At 38.3% G+C, this 18451-nt stretch overlaps 1 protein-coding gene across 3 annotated transcripts in view; it reads left to right on the forward strand.

The window, feature by feature from the left end:
* LOC145481141 (uncharacterized) overlaps window positions 1–18132 on the forward strand; it is a 37293-nt gene extending 19161 nt beyond the window's left edge. For all 3 annotated transcript variants that reach the window (XM_081459542.1, XM_081459541.1, XM_081459543.1), the window contains 2 exons: window positions 8831–13199; window positions 13552–18132. In XM_081459542.1, the coding sequence (XP_081315668.1) occupies window positions 8831–13177 (4347 nt within the window). In that variant the 3' untranslated portion in view covers window positions 13178–13199; window positions 13552–18132. The remainder of the gene's footprint in view (window positions 1–8830; window positions 13200–13551) is intronic.
* Window positions 18133–18451: the final 319 nt, after the last annotated feature.

The raw sequence follows: 18451 nt of genomic DNA on the forward strand, positions 1-18451 counted from the left end.
GTCGATTGCTTAATTTGAAGCAGAGAGCTAGCACGAGCTGTTAACGTAACAATGACTCGAGCAAAGATAATTTACAGTTCGAGAATTAAAATACATGTAAGACGAAATAGAAAACAACATCCTTTTGTTTGTATCCGTTTTCTCTATATATACAAGCATTCTGTCACTAATGCTGTTCTCTTTATTGACTACGCTACTTAATATCTATTTTGTTTTAGTAGAATTCTACTATTATACTAATGCAGATGCTGCAATCTGATTGGCTGAGTTACTCATATACTATTGTGGACGTTTTTCCGAAGTTTTTGAACTTTTGATTTCGTTGAAACGTAAAGTTCAATAATGCGTAGAAAAATCATTAGAAACCGTTATTTGCGTTTATTTCAGTCGAAATTCTACTAAAAAAATTAGATTATTCGCTCTCGATTTCTATGAGGCGATAGTTGACGAGGCCGAAGGCCTCGTCAACTATTACCTCATAAAAAATCTCGAGCTCATAATCTAATTGTAGAGTGCGAGTACTCTTGTAGCCCGCGGTTGTTAACAAAATGGCGGCCGCTTCTTTATCTTTTCGAAGTGTCCGTGAAAAGAACATAGATAAAGTTTTTAACAACTTGTAGATTTATACTCAAACAATTAGATTATTCGCTCTCGATTTGTATGCGTGATAGCTGAGTGGAGCTGAGCCCTCGTCATCTAGCAAGTGATAGAAATCTCGAGCTCATGATGTGATTGTCAAATGGAAACGCAAAAAGGAGAACTTATGCTTGTCCTTACATCAAATGAAAACGCGCTGCTGAAAGCATAAGCATACGAATAAACATCGTCCTCAATGTTTTTTTTTCTTTTTTTTTTTATTTCCCAACACTTTTTTTTATTACATTATCTTACATTACATTACGTACAAAAATTACCTACTACTTACAATGTCAACATAACTTACAATTTAACGATAATAACAAAACTTACATTACTAACATTATTTACGATTTTAATAACTTACATTACAATAATATCTTACATTACAATTTGTTAATATCTTTCATGTAACTGAGGGGTTAGCTACAATAGGAGGCTTTCTCACATATTAATTTGTGACTTAGATTTGTGTTTCTCAATTTTAATTTTGTTTGTCAACATCGCCAAGAAAGCATCAAAATAAAACTCTTCTTCTTTTCTTGAGGCAGTATATGAATAATATTTGGCTATAATAATGCAGAGGTTTAAACCAAGACGACGAGCGAAGTTATCTGTTACGCCATATATTATTTCATTTTTATCGAGAGTGATCCTATCCCCGTTTTTGGAGCTCCACCAATTAGTAAAGAGAGACCAAAAATGCTGAGCTTCAGAACAGGTAACAAAAAGGTGGGTTAACGTTTGTCTTTCTCCACAGAGGTGACATTTATCATGTTCCTTTAATGAATCTCTAAAAAGTGTCGAATTTGTGGGTGGAATGTAATGAATTATTTTGTATTGGAAAATGGCGAGTCTAGTGTCTTTTGTAACATTAAAGGAAAGGCTATAAATAAGTTGTATTGTATGTTCTTTTAGACTGGTTTCTTTCATCCTTCGTTCAGCTGTAGGCGTAACGAATTTACTCTTAACAAAGAATTTAGTTGCTGATCTGCAAGAGAGTTTATCTAAAGATATCTTATCCTTCTCAGAACGTTTTTCCAAGGGTTCAGTAACATTTCCTTTGAGAATATTGATCCATTTTTGGGGGACTGCGTGGCATAGACCGAAATAGTTTAAGAAGTTTGTGTTAATTTTGAACTTGCTACGGAATTCCTCAAAAGTTAGGAATCTGTTGCCTTGAAAAAAGTCTTCAACTTTAGTTAATCCAGCATCGTGCCATTTTTTGTAATAAATGGAATATCCTTCTATCTTTATGTGATGATTGTTCCAAACTATTTCATTCAGTACCTGCTTTTTGGTATTAGAAGTACTGCAGTTAATTTTTTGCCAGGCGCACAGAGCTTCTTTGTAGAAATCAATCGGTATATCAACTTTAAGTAGCTTTAAGTCAAAATTACACTGCAGAAGAAACAGACCACCAGCTGGTTGTAGATAGGAAAGAGGGATATGACTGCAACTTGCGGTTCCATTGCTGTCACTTAATCTTCTTACCCAAGAAACTTTAAGCGCTTCATTGGTTATTTGAAAATCCGGCATGTCTAGCCCTCCCTGCTCTTTCGGCCCTATCATTGTTCTGTATTTAATTTTAGCTTTCTTATTCCATACAAATTGCGTAATTGCTTGATTTACCATGGCGATGAATTTTGTTGGAAAAGTTAGGACAGATGTATTATAAACGAGTTTGGAAATCGCTAAGGATTTTAGAATCGTTATGCGACCATAAAGTGTAAGGTTTCTAGGATACCACAAGTTAAGCAGGCTTTTCATTTTGATTAGTTTCTGTTCAAAATTCTTATTGTAAACAATTTCATCATTGTACGAGAAATTAATTCCCAGTGCGAGTATAGAGTTAGCTGGCCAAGCAATTCCCAGGGTTTTTGCGGTGTTTTTGGGGCTTGCGCCTAACCACATTCCTTCAGTTTTACTTTTATTTATTTCTAGGCCAGAACATTCTTGAAAGTTTGACAAAAGTTTGAATAAATTTGTTGCAGATTTCGTGTCAGAAACAAAGGCAGTCATATCATCAGCGTACTGGGACAATTTAAATTCTTTGTCATGAATTTTTATTCCTTTGATGGTGTTGTCATTTCTAATGGCGTTAGCTAAAATTTCTGCGCATAGAACAAAGAGAGAGCCTGAGAGCGGACAACCTTGACGGACACCCCTTTCGAGTTTGAAAAACTCAGATGCGAATCCATTGTTGATAAAACAGCTGGAGCAATCGGTGTAAAAAATTCTAATCCACTTTTGAATGCATGGGCCAAAGTTAAAACCTTGCAGCGCGCTGAAGAGGAAGTTCCAATCCACCGTATCGAATGCTTTTTTAAAATCAATAAAAATGGCCAAACCAGGTATACTTTCTAGTTCTGTTACCTTCATGATGTCTGTAATTAGCCTTATATTTTGACCGATGTACCGGCCTTTGACATATCCGGTTTGGTCTTCATTGACAATGATTAGAAGAACACTTGAAATCCTGTGTGCTATAACTTTGGTAGCGATTTTGTAATCAACATTGAGTAAGCTTAAGGGTCTCCAGTTTTCAAGGAATGACTGACTTGTCTTTCCTTTTTTTTTGGTATCACCTTGATAATACCCTGTTTTTGCGTTATGTACAGTTGTCCGTGTTCATATGCGTAGTTGAGACTTTGTACCATTTCTTCTCCTAGCAAAGACCAGAACCGCAAATAAAATTCTACAGAAAGGCCATCTGTTCCTGGGGTTTTATTTTTGGAACACTGTTTTAATATGAGAAAGCACTCCTCGTTGAGAAGCGGACGCTCAAGTTCCTCTTGTTGAGTTGCATCGAGTTTAGCAATATTTGAATTTTCAAAGAATAGTTCATAATTCGAGTCGTTACCGTGCGCCGCAGTATATAGGTTTTTATAGAATATTTTTCCTTGTTCTAAGATTGTTTTAGGATCGTTGATCTCCTTATCGTCGTTTGTTTTAAGCTTTGAAATGTGAGATTTACAATGTTGTCTTTTTTCCATATTCAGAAAATAGTTAGTGTTTTTTTTCGCCATTTTCATGCCAACGTGTCCTGCTTCTTATTATAGCGCCTTTTGTTCTGTATTCAGCTATCGCATTATATTCTGCTCTGAGACAGTAAAATTTTGATATGTTTTCTTTTGTTCTGTCAGTCTTAAGCTGGTTCATCAAATGATCAATTTGTTGTTGGAGGTGCTTTTCGGTATTGCGGCGTTCCCTGTTTTTTCGTTTTGTATATTGAACACAGAAACCTCTCACCTCCATTTTAATCATGTCCCAGTATAAGCCTTTGTGATCCAAATAATCGTGTTTTCTCTTGAACTCCGGTATCTTACTCGATAGATCCTGTACAAACCTTTCATCACTTAAAAGAGAGTTATTTATCTTCCAAAAACCTGGACCTCGTTGAACATACTCTTTTGACTGCAGGTGAAGAGTTATTGCAGAATGATCTGATATTGTTGAGGTGACGATTCCGGAATCTGTCGCAAGCGCTGACAATTCTTTTGAAACCAGCCAATCACTTTCAACGAGTTATTGCGCCATGTGTATTGTGATGTTCTGGGGTGTTGTGATCTCCACACATCTTGGAGGTCAAAATTCGTGCACAAGTTTTTGATTTTGCTAATTACTGTCTTTTTTCTCTCAGTTGAAGTTCTGCCAATTTTATCCAAAGGTGCTAGAGCGCAATTGAAATCGCCTCCTAGAACAATTTGCATATCAGCGTGCCTCCTGAGACTGTCACTGAGCTTTGAGAAGAATGTGATTTGATTGTTACTGTCATTTGGGCTGTAAATGTTACAAACCAAAAATGTAGACTCAAATATGGAAGCTTCTAGTAGTAAATATCTCCCGTTTTTGTCAGCTTCAGAGCTCCCTATGCGTACATCCAGTTTGGGGTTAAAGAGAATTACAACACCTTTTGAATGATTTGTTCCGTGACTGTAAATGATGTTCCCTCCCCATTCAGATTTCCATATCGCTTCAACAGTTTGTGTTGAGTAAGTTTCTTGTAGGAATATTACGTCAAATTTATAATTATGAAGCCACCTAAACAACTGTCGTCTTTTTCGTGCATGGTTTAAACCTCTGGCATTAAGTGAGCAAAAAGATGCTTTAAAAGGGGTTGTCATATTCAAATCTTAATAAATTGGTTTGAATAAAATTGGAGAATTTTTGCGGTGATGACAAAGCCACCGGTGTAACTAGCATTAGAATTTGGGTATATAAATTATTATAAAATCTTCTGTAGTTGGCTGTAAGACGGAATCTTTTAAACGTAATTGGGTACTCGTTCTTGATATGTAAACGAAAATCGATACTGAAAAATAAAACCAACCTAACCACAAATAAATGAAAAGGTGCCAGCATAAATTTATCAAATTTGTACAGTTAACGCCGCGAAAATTTAGGAAATTCTAGGGCAAAGCAATCAACGACGGCAAAGTTAGAATCTGGCACTTTTGACTACTTTACTAACAATTAGCAAAGGAGGCAAGGGAGTCTCAAGTATGCATATGACCTAAATGTAAAGAACTCCCTTGAAAATGTGACAACTTACCGTGCAAGATGGATTCCCGAAGCTGTCTTGTGATTTAAATAAGATCAGATAGCGATTTTACGAAGACAAAACTTTTGAATAGAAAGGAAACTTCTCAGTTTCAGGTCCACGATAAATTTGACCATTAATTACAAGTCTGTCCACGTTGAACGAGGCTGAAGCCTTTTCCCTCGTGGCCTTTCTTAGCACTGGTAGTAGCGCCTTCCTCATTTCATCTATTTCCTTGGGATAGTCATCTGCGACGCCGATCTTTAACTCAGGGTCGATATTCTTCACGTGCTTAAATATACGGCCCTTATCTTTGTAAAAATTCAGCTTGGCTATAAAAGGTCTTGGTCTATTCGTTGGTGTCCTTGCTGAGCGTTTAGTTGGCATGCGGTGTACTCTTTCGAATTTTAAATTCGCCACGTCTTCCTTCGGCATTTTGAGCTCGTTGACAAGAAGAAGTTTTACGACCCTCTCTGTTTCGTACGGGTTACTTTCAGCTTCTGCTTCTCGCACTCCAAAGAATTTAATGTTACTTCGTCTTGACTGAGCTTCAATTTTAATGTTGCGTATGGTCTGCATCTGGAGATCTTGCTGGACATATTGCAACATGTCTCTGGAGTTATTTAGTTCGCTCTCATTTCATTCTGGTTGTTTCGCAAATCGTTTACTTCGTCTGTCGCCAATTGTAATGATTTCTTTAGCTCTGTATTTTCTTCCTTTAGCTTCGCTAACTGGGTCTTAAGGTCTTCAATTAGAGGACAAAGAGTCAAGAGCTTGACAAGCTTCTGATTAATTTCTTCAAAGCGAACAGCGCTTGTCTGGTCGTCGTCTTGGTCAACTTGGTCGCCATGTTGACCGCAAATCATGTCAGAATCGTTAGTTTCTTCGTCCGTTTTGGAGCTGCTTCCTCTTTGACGTTTCCTACTTCTTCCTTCTTTGGCCTCATTAGGTTTTCCACTATCTTCAGGCATTTCAATGATTAGCTTCGGGAACGTGGTCACTTGTTACTCCGCCGTTTCGAGGAGCAACGAAAAACACGTCCGACCACTAGCACGTTATGCTAATCTCCCGTCCGCAATCTTTTTTTACTGTATTGAGGAGATAGAGAATGGAAACTACGGCAGTTATCAATTCCGCGATACGTACGTGCTCATCTTTACGTCAATTTGCCAGCGATAACGTGTATGAAGATGTATGAAGATCTTCGGAAACGCTCCTCTCCGCATCACATTTTCACCTCTCTTCACGCTGTTCCGAAATGCGACAAGGCATGGTTTCTACTGGGAGCGACCATTGCTAATCAAACTAATTCAACACTTACAATGTTGGACAATTTAAATTAAAAATTGAGACCACCCCTTGCCCCCATTTTATTGATACAAAAAATAGTGCGCTTCGGGTTAAGGGCCAGTTCATCAGTGATTAGGGGAGAGGGGTGGTTTTATATTTTTATTTTATCTCGTAACGAGTACATGTATATGTTATCTTACCTTGTGTTTACTATTTACAACTTTTTCACTCTTTATGTAACTATATTGTTAAACTATACAAAGGCCGCATTCAGCAAAACGAAGGCATTTTGACTTCTCTCCTCTATGTTAAGGAAGTAAAACATTAAGATTATTAATATTATAACCAGCCACTCTTATCCAGAAGAAGGGTATATTGATTGGCAGCGCCCTGGAATAATTGTCAGCATAATTATATTTTTGTAATTCTAACATTAGACTTCAAACAAAGTCATCGCAATCCAAGGGCAAAATTAATATACTTTGGTTTTTTTATGGATTTATTTTATTATGTTTGCTTACACTTTAAGATACTTTTGCTGCTACTTTACACTAAAACAATAACAAAAGCTACGTACACTACTTACAATGCAACAGAGCTATAAACACGACTTGCAGTACAAGACAGCTTCTTCACCCTACTTACTTTTAACAATTATTTTAAGGAGCTTTACATTCGTAACGGCAATACATGTATTTTTCAAATTGCAAATTACCCTTATCTTTAAAATGGCATGCCCTTTTATCAATCTAATGCCTTTTAAAAGCATTAACAGGACAAAATGCGAAGAAACATCATAAAAGAATACCAGAAACTTGATTTTCTATTCTTAACTTGCAATTTACTTTTGTAGTAAATTCAATCCAGTCAAGATTCCTCTCATTTACCCTAATAATGTAGATAATGTAGATAATGTAGATAATATTTAGCATATAATAAACATAGATTAAATTTTCTAACATTGTTATTACCCTTCCCACACACCATACCAAGCAATAATACGTAGTTTGCCGGGAATATTGAGTTGTTATGCATCTCATTGAACTAGTTCAACAGCCGATTGTGAAAAGAAGTTGTTGTACTACAGTTTTGAAATGTTTGAAGAACTGAGTCAGGCTCACCACAGTAGAAACATCTATTATTGTCTGTAATTCCATAGAGACGAAGCTCTTTCTTCGTAACGACAATGCGATCAATTAGTTTAAAGTAAAATTCTCTCAGTTGATTCTCTCTACAAATAGCCTTCACTCTATTAAAGATTTGGTTCCATGGCAAAGCCGTCGGAGCAAAGTTGCGGTCCCATTTTATTGGACCAGTGGCCTGAGGCTTCCGTTCATTGAGAAAAAGCCAATAATAGTCTTTACAGCTAAGTTTCAAGAAGTTGATGGTTAAGACCGAGGATAATTGAAATAACGTGCTGCCGAATAAAAAGTTGACATTAGGCTTAGCACGCTCCTTGGCGTTTTTCCGTAAGACGCTCGGGAACGCAGAGATTACTTGCAAATAGTTGAAAAAATTACAATTAATTCCATAACGCTGTTGGAACAGTTCAATTGGTAAAAAACTACCGTGGGCGTCAATTACATCATGCAGCGTAAAGACACCCATTTCAACGGAATTGTGGTAAAAAAACGGTCCTCCCGTTAATGAGGATCTCTTTATTATTAAAGAGAATCATCTCTTGTTCATCCTGAGAGTTTTAAAGACTTGTTAAGTCCAGGAAAGAAAACAAGATATCCTTGTAGAAGGATGGCATGTCTGAATCCTTTAGAAATTTCTTATCATAGTTGGAGCATAAGAGAAAATAAAAAAAACCCCATATTTTATCAAATAAAATTTTGGAATTGCTGACCAAGTATCATCTTCTTCGTCATCAGTTAAACGTCCACGTTAAGCGCAGGGACTTAATTTCAACCGCAAACCACCATCGCCATAATCCTGATATAAAACTTCTCTGTTGTTTTTATCTGGTTTGTTTTTCCATAAGAATTGGAAAGGTAGCGATTGGGTTAGAGATGCATATTTGTTTGGAGTGTCATCCATCGAAGCTGAGTAAACAATTTGAGACACTCCCAAACAGAGAACGTTTACGCAAACGCCAAGCTGCAACTTTTGTCTTAAGATTATCCACTTTCTTAGTAAAGTTCTTCCGTTCATTGCCCATACTTTCACACGAAATAAAGATTCCCAAGACTTTCACCGGTTCATTGGTTCAGGCTAGACCTGTTTAACCACCAAAGCATTGTTTTAAAACGGTATCGATACTTTCAGCTATATAAATCCCGAATTTAGCACTTTGTACACTTTTTGGCTAAATATTCATGCTTTCGTCATTAAATGACATAAGTTTTTGTCTCATAGAAAAATACCACCACTTTACCAAATACTACCAAAGATATGAAAGCTAACACAGAAGAAGAAACCTGTTACATCAACGTTCCCAAAGAAGTTGGAGACAGGGCTGGAGAAGGACGCTCCTATGGTAATCTTGGCAACGCCTTTTACCATCTGGGAGATTTCAAAACAGCCATCGAGTACCATGAACGTCGTCTAAGAATTGCCAAAGAAGTAGGAGACAGTGCTGGAGAAGGAAGCTCGTATGCTAATCTTGGCAATGCTTATCAAAGTCTGGGAGATTTCAAAAAAGCCATCGAGTACCATGAACGTCATCTAAAAATTGCCAAAGAAGTGGGAGACAGGGCTGGAGAAGGAAGCTCGTATGCTAATCTTGGCAATGCTTATCACAGTCTGGGAGATTTCGAAAAAGCCATCGAGTACCATGAACGTCATCTAAAAATTGCCAAAGAAGTGGGAGACAGGGCTGGAGAAGGAAGCTCGTATGCTAATCTTGGCAATGCTTATCAAAGACAGGGAGATTTCAAAAAAGCCATCGAGTACCATGAACGTCATCTAAAAATTGCCAAAGAAGTGGGAGACAGGGCTGGAGAAGGAAGGTCGTATGCTAATCTTGGCAATGCGTATCAAAGTCTTGGAGATTTCAAAAAAGCCATCGAGTACCATGAACGTCATCTAAAAATTGCCAAAGAAGTGGGAGACAGGGCTGGAGAAGGACGCTCCTATGGTAATCTTGGCAATGCTTATCAAAGACAGGGAGATTTCAAAAAAGCCATCGAGTACCATGAACTAGATCTAAAAATTGCCAAAGAAGTGGGAGACAGGGCTGGAGAAGGAAGCTCGTATGCTAATCTTGGCAATGCTTATCACAGTCTGGGAGATTTCGAAAAAGCCATCGAGTACCATGAACTAGATCTAAAAATTGCCAAAGAAGTGGGAGACAGGGCTGGAGAAGGAAGCTCGTATGGTAATCTTGGCAATGCTTCTCGCCGTCTGGGAGATTTCAAAAAAGCCATCGAGTACCATGAACGTCATCTAAAAATTGCCAAAGAAGTGGGAGACAGGGCTGGAGAAGGAAGGTCGTATGCTAATCTTGGCAATGCGTATCAAAGTCTTGGAGATTTCAAAAAAGCCATCGAGTACCATGAACGTCATCTAAAAATTGCCAAAGAAGTGGGAGACAGGGCTGGAGAAGGACGCTCCTATGGTAATCTTGGCAATGCTTATCAAAGACAGGGAGATTTCAAAAAAGCCATCGAGTACCATGAACGTCATCTAAAAATTGCCAAAGAAGTGGGAGACAGGGCTGGAGAAGGAAGCTCGTATGCTAATCTTGGCAATGCTTATCAAAGTCTGGGAGATTTCAAAAAAGCCATCGAGTACCATGAACGTCATCTAAAAATTGCCAAAGAAGTGGGAGACAGGGCTGGAGAAGGAAGCTCGTATGCTAATCTTGGCAATGCTTATCACAGTCTGGGAGATTTCAAAAAAGCCATCGAGTACCATGAACGTCATCTAAAAATTGCCAAAGAAGTGGGAGACAGGGCTGCAGAAGGAAGGTCGTATGCTAATCTTGGCAATGCGTATCAAAGTCTGGGAGATTTCAAAAAAGCCATCGAGTACCATGAACTAGATCTAAAAATTGCCAAAGAAGTGGGAGACAGGGCTGGAGAAGGACGCTCCTATGGTAATCTTGGCAATGCTTATCAAAGACAGGGAGATTTCAAAAAAGCCATCGAGTACCATGAACGTCATCTAAAAATTGCCAAAGAAGTGGGAGACAGGGCTGGAGAAGGAAGCTCGTATGCTAATCTTGGCAATGCTTCTCGCCGTCTGGGAGATTTCAAAAAAGCCATCGAGTACCACGAACGTCATCTAAAAATTGCCAAAGAAGTGGGAGACAGGGCTGGAGAAGGAAGGTCGTATGCTAATCTTGGCAATGCGTATCAAAGTCTTGGAGATTTCAAAAAAGCCATCGAGTACCATGAACTAGATCTAAAAATTGCCAAAGAAGTGGGAGACAGGGCTGGAGAAGGAAGCTCGTATGCTAATCTTGGCAATGCTTATCACAGTCTGGGAGATTTCGAAAAAGCCATCGAGTACCATGAATGTCATCTAAAAATTGCCAAAGAAGTGGGAGACAGGGCTGGAGAAGGAAGCTCGTATGCTAATCTTGGCAATGCTTATCACAGTCTGGGAGATTTCGAAAAAGCCATCGAGTACCATGAATGTCATCTAAAAATTGCCAAAGAAGTGGGAGACAGGGCTGCAGAAGGAAGGTCGTATGCTAATCTTGGCAATGCGTATCAAAGTCTGGGAGATTTCAAAAAAGCCATCGAGTACCATGAACTAGATCTAAAAATTGCCAAAGAAGTGGGAGACAGGGCTGGAGAAGGACGCTCCTATGGTAATCTTGGCAATGCTTATCAAAGTCTGGGAGATTTCAAAAAAGCCATCGAGTACCATGAACGTCATCTAAAAATTGCCAAAGAAGTGGGAGACAGGGCTGGAGAAGGAAGGTCGTATGGTAATCTCGGCAATGCTTATCACAGTCTGGGAGATTTCAAAAAAGCCATCGAGTACCATGAACTAGATCTAAAAATTGCCAAAGAAGTGGGAGACAGGGCTGCAGAAGGAAGGTCGTATGCTAATCTTGGCAATGCTTCTCGCCGTCTGGGAGATTTCAAAAAAGCCATCGAGTACCATGAACTAGATCTAAAAATTGCCAAAGAAATGGGAGACAGGGCTGGAGAAGGAGGCTCGTATGGTAATCTTGGCAATGCTTATCAAAGTCTGGGAGATTTCAAAAAAGCCATCGAGTACCATGAACGTCATCTCAAAATATCCAAAGAGGTGGGAGACAGAGCTGGAGAAGCAAGTTCCTATGGTAATCTTGGTATTTGCTTTGAATCTCAATGTTCTCTGAAGAAAGCCCTTGATTGTTATCATTCTAGCGTCCGATTGTTCAATGATCTTAGGCAGAATCTGCAAGGTAAAGATGAGTGGACAATTAGCTACCGCAATGTTCATAATGTGGTTTATACCAGATTATGGCGCCTGATTTTAAAACAAGGTGACGTAGTTGAGGCTTTGTTTGCTGCTGAGCGAGGACGTGCACAAGCTCTAAGAGATCTTATGAATTCAAAGTACGAAACTAAAACACCACATAATGGAGAAAAAATGACTTGCGACACATTAAATTGCCTCCCTTCAGATACAGTCTTTATGGCAGTTCACGAAAGAGAAATAATTTTCTGGATTATTCAAAATGGAAAAGATGTTCAATTAAGAAGAAAACAAATCAGTGATAATAATTCGAAGGAAAATGCGAGCAGAGTGTTGAAGTCTTTAATTCACAATGCTCGTGAGAAAATTGGTGTCAGTAGTGGTGTGAGATGCGAAGATCGTTCATTGGATAGGAAAAGCGGGGGATACCTGTTAAAGAAGAGGGATCAAATCATATCCCAACCAACACACTCAGATACCAATCCTTTAAGAACACTGTATGACGTTATCATTAGCCCCATCAAAGACTTGATTAATGGCAATGAACTGATATTTGTTCCCGAAGGTCCATTATGCTTGGCTCCTTATGCTGCATTCATGGATTCTAATTCAAAGTACTTAAGCGAGTCTTTCAGAATCCGGGTCATTCCGTCATTGAATAGTTTGAAACTGATCAGAGATTGTTTACCAGATTACCACAAGAAGTCTGGGGCGCTGCTTGTGGGTGATCCATGCTTAGAGCAAGTTCGTTATCATGGGTTAAGGCTAGAACAGCTTTCATTTGCAAAGAAGGAAGTACTGGTGATTGGGGAAATACTCAACACTATTCCCCTCACTGGAAAAGAGGCAACAAAAGCTCAAGTGTTGGGAAAACTCTCCTCAGTTGCTTTGGTGCACATTGCAGCACATGGTAGAATGGAAACAGGAGAAATTGCTTTGGCACCAAACCCTACGCTAGCATCCCATATCCTTGTTGAAGAAGACTTCCTGCTAAGAATGAGTGATGTGATGAGAGTTCAAATGCGAGCAGAACTGGTTGTGCTAAGTTGTTGCCATAGTGGCCATGGTGAGATTAAGGCTGAGGGTGTGGTTGGCATTGCACGAGCCTTCTTGGGTGCCGGTGCTCGTTCTGTTCTTGTGTCCCTGTGGGCAATTGACGACGAAGCCACTCTGGAGTTCATGAAAAGTTTCTACCTTCACCTAGCGGAAGGAAGAAGTTGCAGTGAATCTCTGAACCGCGCCATGAGGTGCCTGAGAGAGTCTGAGAAATTTAGCGAAGTGAAGCACTGGGCTCCATTTGTACTCATCGGTGATGATGTTACCTTGGACTTTGTTAAAGGCGATTAGATGAACTTCAATATATCTAAAGGTAATTAAGTGTTTGTTAAATGTCGAGATGATACAATCGGAAATTAAGTAATATTATTGAAGTTTCGACTTGGTGTAGTTTCCTTTGTCACGCACAAATCACAATACTTTGGCACTTCTTGAAAATCTGAGATGACCGAATTAATTTACACGATACGTAAAACGTGTTTCAAAAGTGCAAACTTATTATGTAAAATACTACAATACTTGCGTTGCACGTTTGTGGTTGCCATGACGCTCTTCTTTGTTCCCGCAAGGAAATGAAATTATCAATAGCTTCAGAGAAGGTTAATAAAGTGATCAAAGGTTCCAATCAATAGGAGCTAACAGTGTTGCTTTGTCTTACCTTTTAGGTCTTTCAGTGCGTCTATCAATACTGATGGGAGGACTCTTTTGACTTGTTATTACGAGACTACTAAATACTATTAGCATTTTTAGTGTACATAGCTAAGTGGCCAACATTGAGTTTGCAGGAAAATGCTTTTCTTCTGATTATACAGCATCTGAGTCGTATCATTGTGTATCGTAAAGGCTTTTGCAAACTTAATTTTAAAATGAATCCCGCAATATTCGAGTCTACCATTTTATCTTACAGACTTGAACATATTAGTTTATAGGACGGTTTTGAGAATCTTAGAAGTTATCACAAATTAATAGTAAATTCAGGAAATAACAACATTTTAGTCATTTCAGAAAATAAGAGTATTCAAATTAAATATTCAAAAGTGAAAAGAATAAGTATTTCTTAGAAAACGCCTAGAAGCGAATGTTTTCGGAATTTAGTGATTGTAACATGGTTACATTGTCATGTGTCGTGTAACGTATTTTGTGTACGTTGTTTGAATTTCTATTGATATCATTTTGTGTTTTACTCTCATGCAATGATTGTGGAACTACTGAAGATAAGTAACAGTTCTAAAAGGGCCTCACGTTTTCGTACCTTATAATAAAGTTAGAAAATGCAAGCTAAATAAACGGAAAAAATTGTTTAGCGTTCAGCAATTTTACTTCCTCTGTTATAACAGGTACTTTCCAAAGAAATATTTGCCGTTAAAATTACCACCAGTTACAGGCAGTTCATCAGGACTACAAGTGGTGGTATCACACATTGCTACAACACAAGTTCCTTTAGCGCTGGGTGCACCTTCAGCTGCGTATTCTTTATATTCCTCTTTGGTCTAACATCCACAATTAAATTCAAAACCGTCCTCTGTCTGGAAACTTTCCACTCCACGCACCCATTTTTCTTCCCCGCAATCCTCGGAAACGATGTTTTTGTCACAACTTTCTTGAGTATTCTGTGCACTCTCCCCTTCTCCAAAGCAATCCAGGCAGTAAATGTGGGCTTCGTGTCGACCTGCCAATGGAAAAAGTAAAGAGATGCGCGCTCATTGCAATGATGCATTAATATGTATCAGCCATATGTAATAGGAATACATGCCGCCCATGCCTATGAGAAGGATGAAAGGGAAAATATATTCTTTGGAAATCTTATATGATCGACTTTTAATGCGGTCTACACACAGAAAGTCAAAAAATAAATAAATGAACAAATAAATTTGTTCTACCTCCCAACTAAAATACGTTTTCTGATTTGAGGTGAACGAATCACGTGTCATGGGTCAAAACTCACTAACTCCCTACAGAAACAACAACTTGAATTTCCGACTTGCACGTGATCAGGGCGTACGCCTTGAAACCACGGTAAATTTGTGTGGCGTCAAGCATAATGTTTTTTGCAGTCTGGTTTTATCTTGAGTCTGAAAGTTTAATAAAACACTTAATGACTGGCCCCAACGGAAACAATGAGTTTAATTGAGGGTCCAGGGATAACAAAGCTGTTTCCCCAAGGGTCACTCATTGAATGCTTAAAATAAATAGATAAATAGAAAAAAAAATAGGTCATAATAGCATGCTGGCTCTAAATCTACTTTAGCACCACCCGGACACCAAATACACTCGAACACACAAATGTCTTACGCTATAATGGCTTATAATCTAAGAATATTCACAAGAATATTTTTAGCCTAAAATCGGCAGAAAAGTAAGAATATTCAGCCTGGGCCGAAAAAATAATATTCTTATAACAAAAAGAGCGTAAATAAGCAACTATACTAACCTTTAATAGCCGGGACAAGTCCAAATTTATGGCTGACCAACCCAAAAACCATCCAATGCGGAATTTTCATCATGTTGCTGCCTGGCAACCGAAAGGACACAGAAACTATTCCACGATTTATGACTCAAGAGCGTGGACAATTATAAGATTGTATCGACTAGATAGACGATGATGCGTCTCCGAGGCGTTAGCGAGTCCAATAATTGTCCCACGTCTATAAAAAAGGTTGATCGAATCTATTTGCCATTCGCTTAAGGAAACAATATGGCAGACGATGCTCCTCTAACGATATTCTCTGCGCCACTAAATTATTTCTTATTCTGTCCCCCAAGCCCGTGTTAATAAAATATTGAAAGAATAAACTAAGCGTTATCTTCAGTATTAGAAAAAGCAGTGAGGAGGACCGTTTTGGAGGCGGAAATTCAAGAGAACTAGTATTTTCGAGCCGGCCTTGAACGAAGATTTAAAACACGGACATAAGTCAAATGAGGTAGAAAACCAAAAAACTTGTAAAAGTAATTACGATTGGGTGGACCTCAATGTGAAAGGGCCAGGAAGCAGCTCTCGTAAGTTTTGACATAAATGGCGTGATAGCCTTTGAGAGAATAATAAAACAAACAACAGAAACAATGCCTCTAGCCCTGAAGCAATAACAGCTGCTGCAATAATGAAAGAATGGCAGCTTACGAGAGCTACTACGTACACTTCTGATGCGAAAAGGACGGCTTGAGATACGTCTCTTAAATGATACAAGTTTGTTTTCGTTCTTTAACTGTTCGTAAGGAACAGCGGTTCAGATGTATATCTGTTTTGGTTGATTTTTCTTGCCCTTCAATAAGCTTATGAGTGGATGGGTCAGGCCAAAATATCTTCTAAACAAGAGCACTACTGCCGAGCCAAGAGAAAACATTGCTAGAAATGATCTCGTTGTGGTACCAAATGAATGCTTCCGTCATTTTTTTGGCCGTTACTTCGCACGGCCATTCAACTTCAGGCATTGTGCTTTAAATTTTTTTTCACCACATGAGTAAAAGTGAGTTCCCGTCATTATACCTCAACTGAAAAGGAAATTTTGATTAAAATTCACTCTTTGACAGAAAGAGTAAGTTAAATGGAACAAAGCTAAACCTAAATGAACTGGATAAAGCTGTTATGGGAAGATTCCTAATTTAATTAAGAAATTATCGCAGCCTGAATTACCGTTAGTATTGTGTTTCTTCAGCTCTTTTGATGGCTGGCCTCTGCGATAAGCTAAATTGTCGTTGCAGCTTGCCTGACTATGGCTTATGTATCGGTACATTGCCATGCTGATGATGAATGTTTTCCATAAAAAGTGCAACTACCAATAACAAAGGGTGTTAAAGAACCAGTTCCAGGCAATAAACAAGATACAACGATATAACAGTATTCTATCTAAGTTTTTAAAGTCTTTTTTGTCCCTCAATTCCCAAAACCGTAAAATATCAATATCGAGTCTTCAGGCATAACTATATTTTATACCACGCCATAGAAAATACAGTGACCAGCACAATGAATGCGACCTACGCGCTGCGGACGATACGAAGGGTGAGTGTAATACCGTCGAGTATTTTCTATGGCATGGTATAAAGCTTGAAATATGCATGGAGAGACACTTGTCAAGTAAGGTTTTGAGAGGTTTAAAATACGTTTGATGTACAGCTATTTCAATTTACGTTGTCGGATAAAAGCGTCAAGCCTACACGACCGAATGGTGGTCTGGGTATCCACTTGAATTTTGCAGATCAGTTAGAGGAAACCTACAAATTTGCACGTGAAATATTAGCAAGGATGCATTAGATTTTCCAGTCCTGACCAAAATGGGACATAGGTATTCAACAGATCAGTTATATACATTTGTGCAGGCCTATTAAGCACCTCATATGTCAATAGTAGAAACTTAAGAGTAAATGCCTATAAAAATGGACTTAAATCGCCTATCAATGGCACAAGTCGAAATATTGATTTCGCTTGTATTTTGTCCATAGAAAGGTCCTAGTAAGAATAGAAACGGACCATAGTTAGTTTCTGCTAATACAGTTTTCTTTGGTAGAAATACACCAAAAACGATTTCGACCCGATTGGGCTCAAAATCTACTTCCGGTTTTGCTGAATTTTCCGAATATTTGATTGCTTCACGCTCCGCGGAACAGCTACTTGAGAATCTTTCAATGGATTTTATATTCAGTTCAGGTCTTCGTGGTATGACTGAGCGAAAAATAAAATAAATCAAAGTTAGTTTTGAGCCCGAAAAGAGATCAAACTGACACGCAAAATTTTACAGTGTGTCGCAAGAGAATTATTGCATGAAAACATCGCCATATTTTTCTATGGGCTATAACTTTAAATATCATAAAAACACTTTCTACGGGTTAAATATACACCCACCTGTTAGGCTATCAAAAAACATCTCTGGGCAAATGATTTCAAGTCGCCCGCCTTGGCCTGTGTTTCTCATAGATTTTGCCCAAAATCCGGCGTTGGAATGTAAACAATTGCGTGACGCGGATAGCCACTCTCGAGTAAAATATTCGTTTCCAGCAATCCGATGAAAGCAATTTTTGAAACGTTGTGTAGATAAAATAATGGAAAATGTTTTTTTTTTGTTTTCTTTTTTTGTTTAACTTAGTATAAGTATGTATGTTTTTTCATTTGCATTGCAACACCCACGACATCCCTGATAAAGAACGTTTCTACAGTACTCCGGGAAATGATTTTAATACTTATTTATTTTATTGAATCACTGATAACTTACAATATAGTAGCAGTTTTAGAGATACACTTAACCAATCCTCTATGGTTTATGGCAGCTGAATCATTGACTGACAAATAAAGTCAAGTGGAAATACCATAATTTCTATAAACTACTAACTGCGTGATGGCATCTCCGCTCTTCTAGCTGTGTAGAAAATTTGTACCTACACAATATGCTCAAACTCAGCTAGAAAACCCGGAATTTCTTGAATTGAATTAGCCCAGGAAGAAACTGCGTTTAAGTTTCGATCATACTGGGAAAAAATCCATCTTTTCTACTTTGGTTGTTTGATCAATTAACTGAAATTTGCAGATCATAACACTGGTAGACAAATAAACATTACAGTGGTCGATCTAGGACT

The sequence above is a fragment of the Orbicella franksi genome, chromosome 3 (genome assembly GCF_964199315.1).
Source record: "Orbicella franksi chromosome 3, jaOrbFran1.1, whole genome shotgun sequence".
Taxonomy (NCBI): Eukaryota; Metazoa; Cnidaria; class Anthozoa; order Scleractinia; family Merulinidae; genus Orbicella; species Orbicella franksi.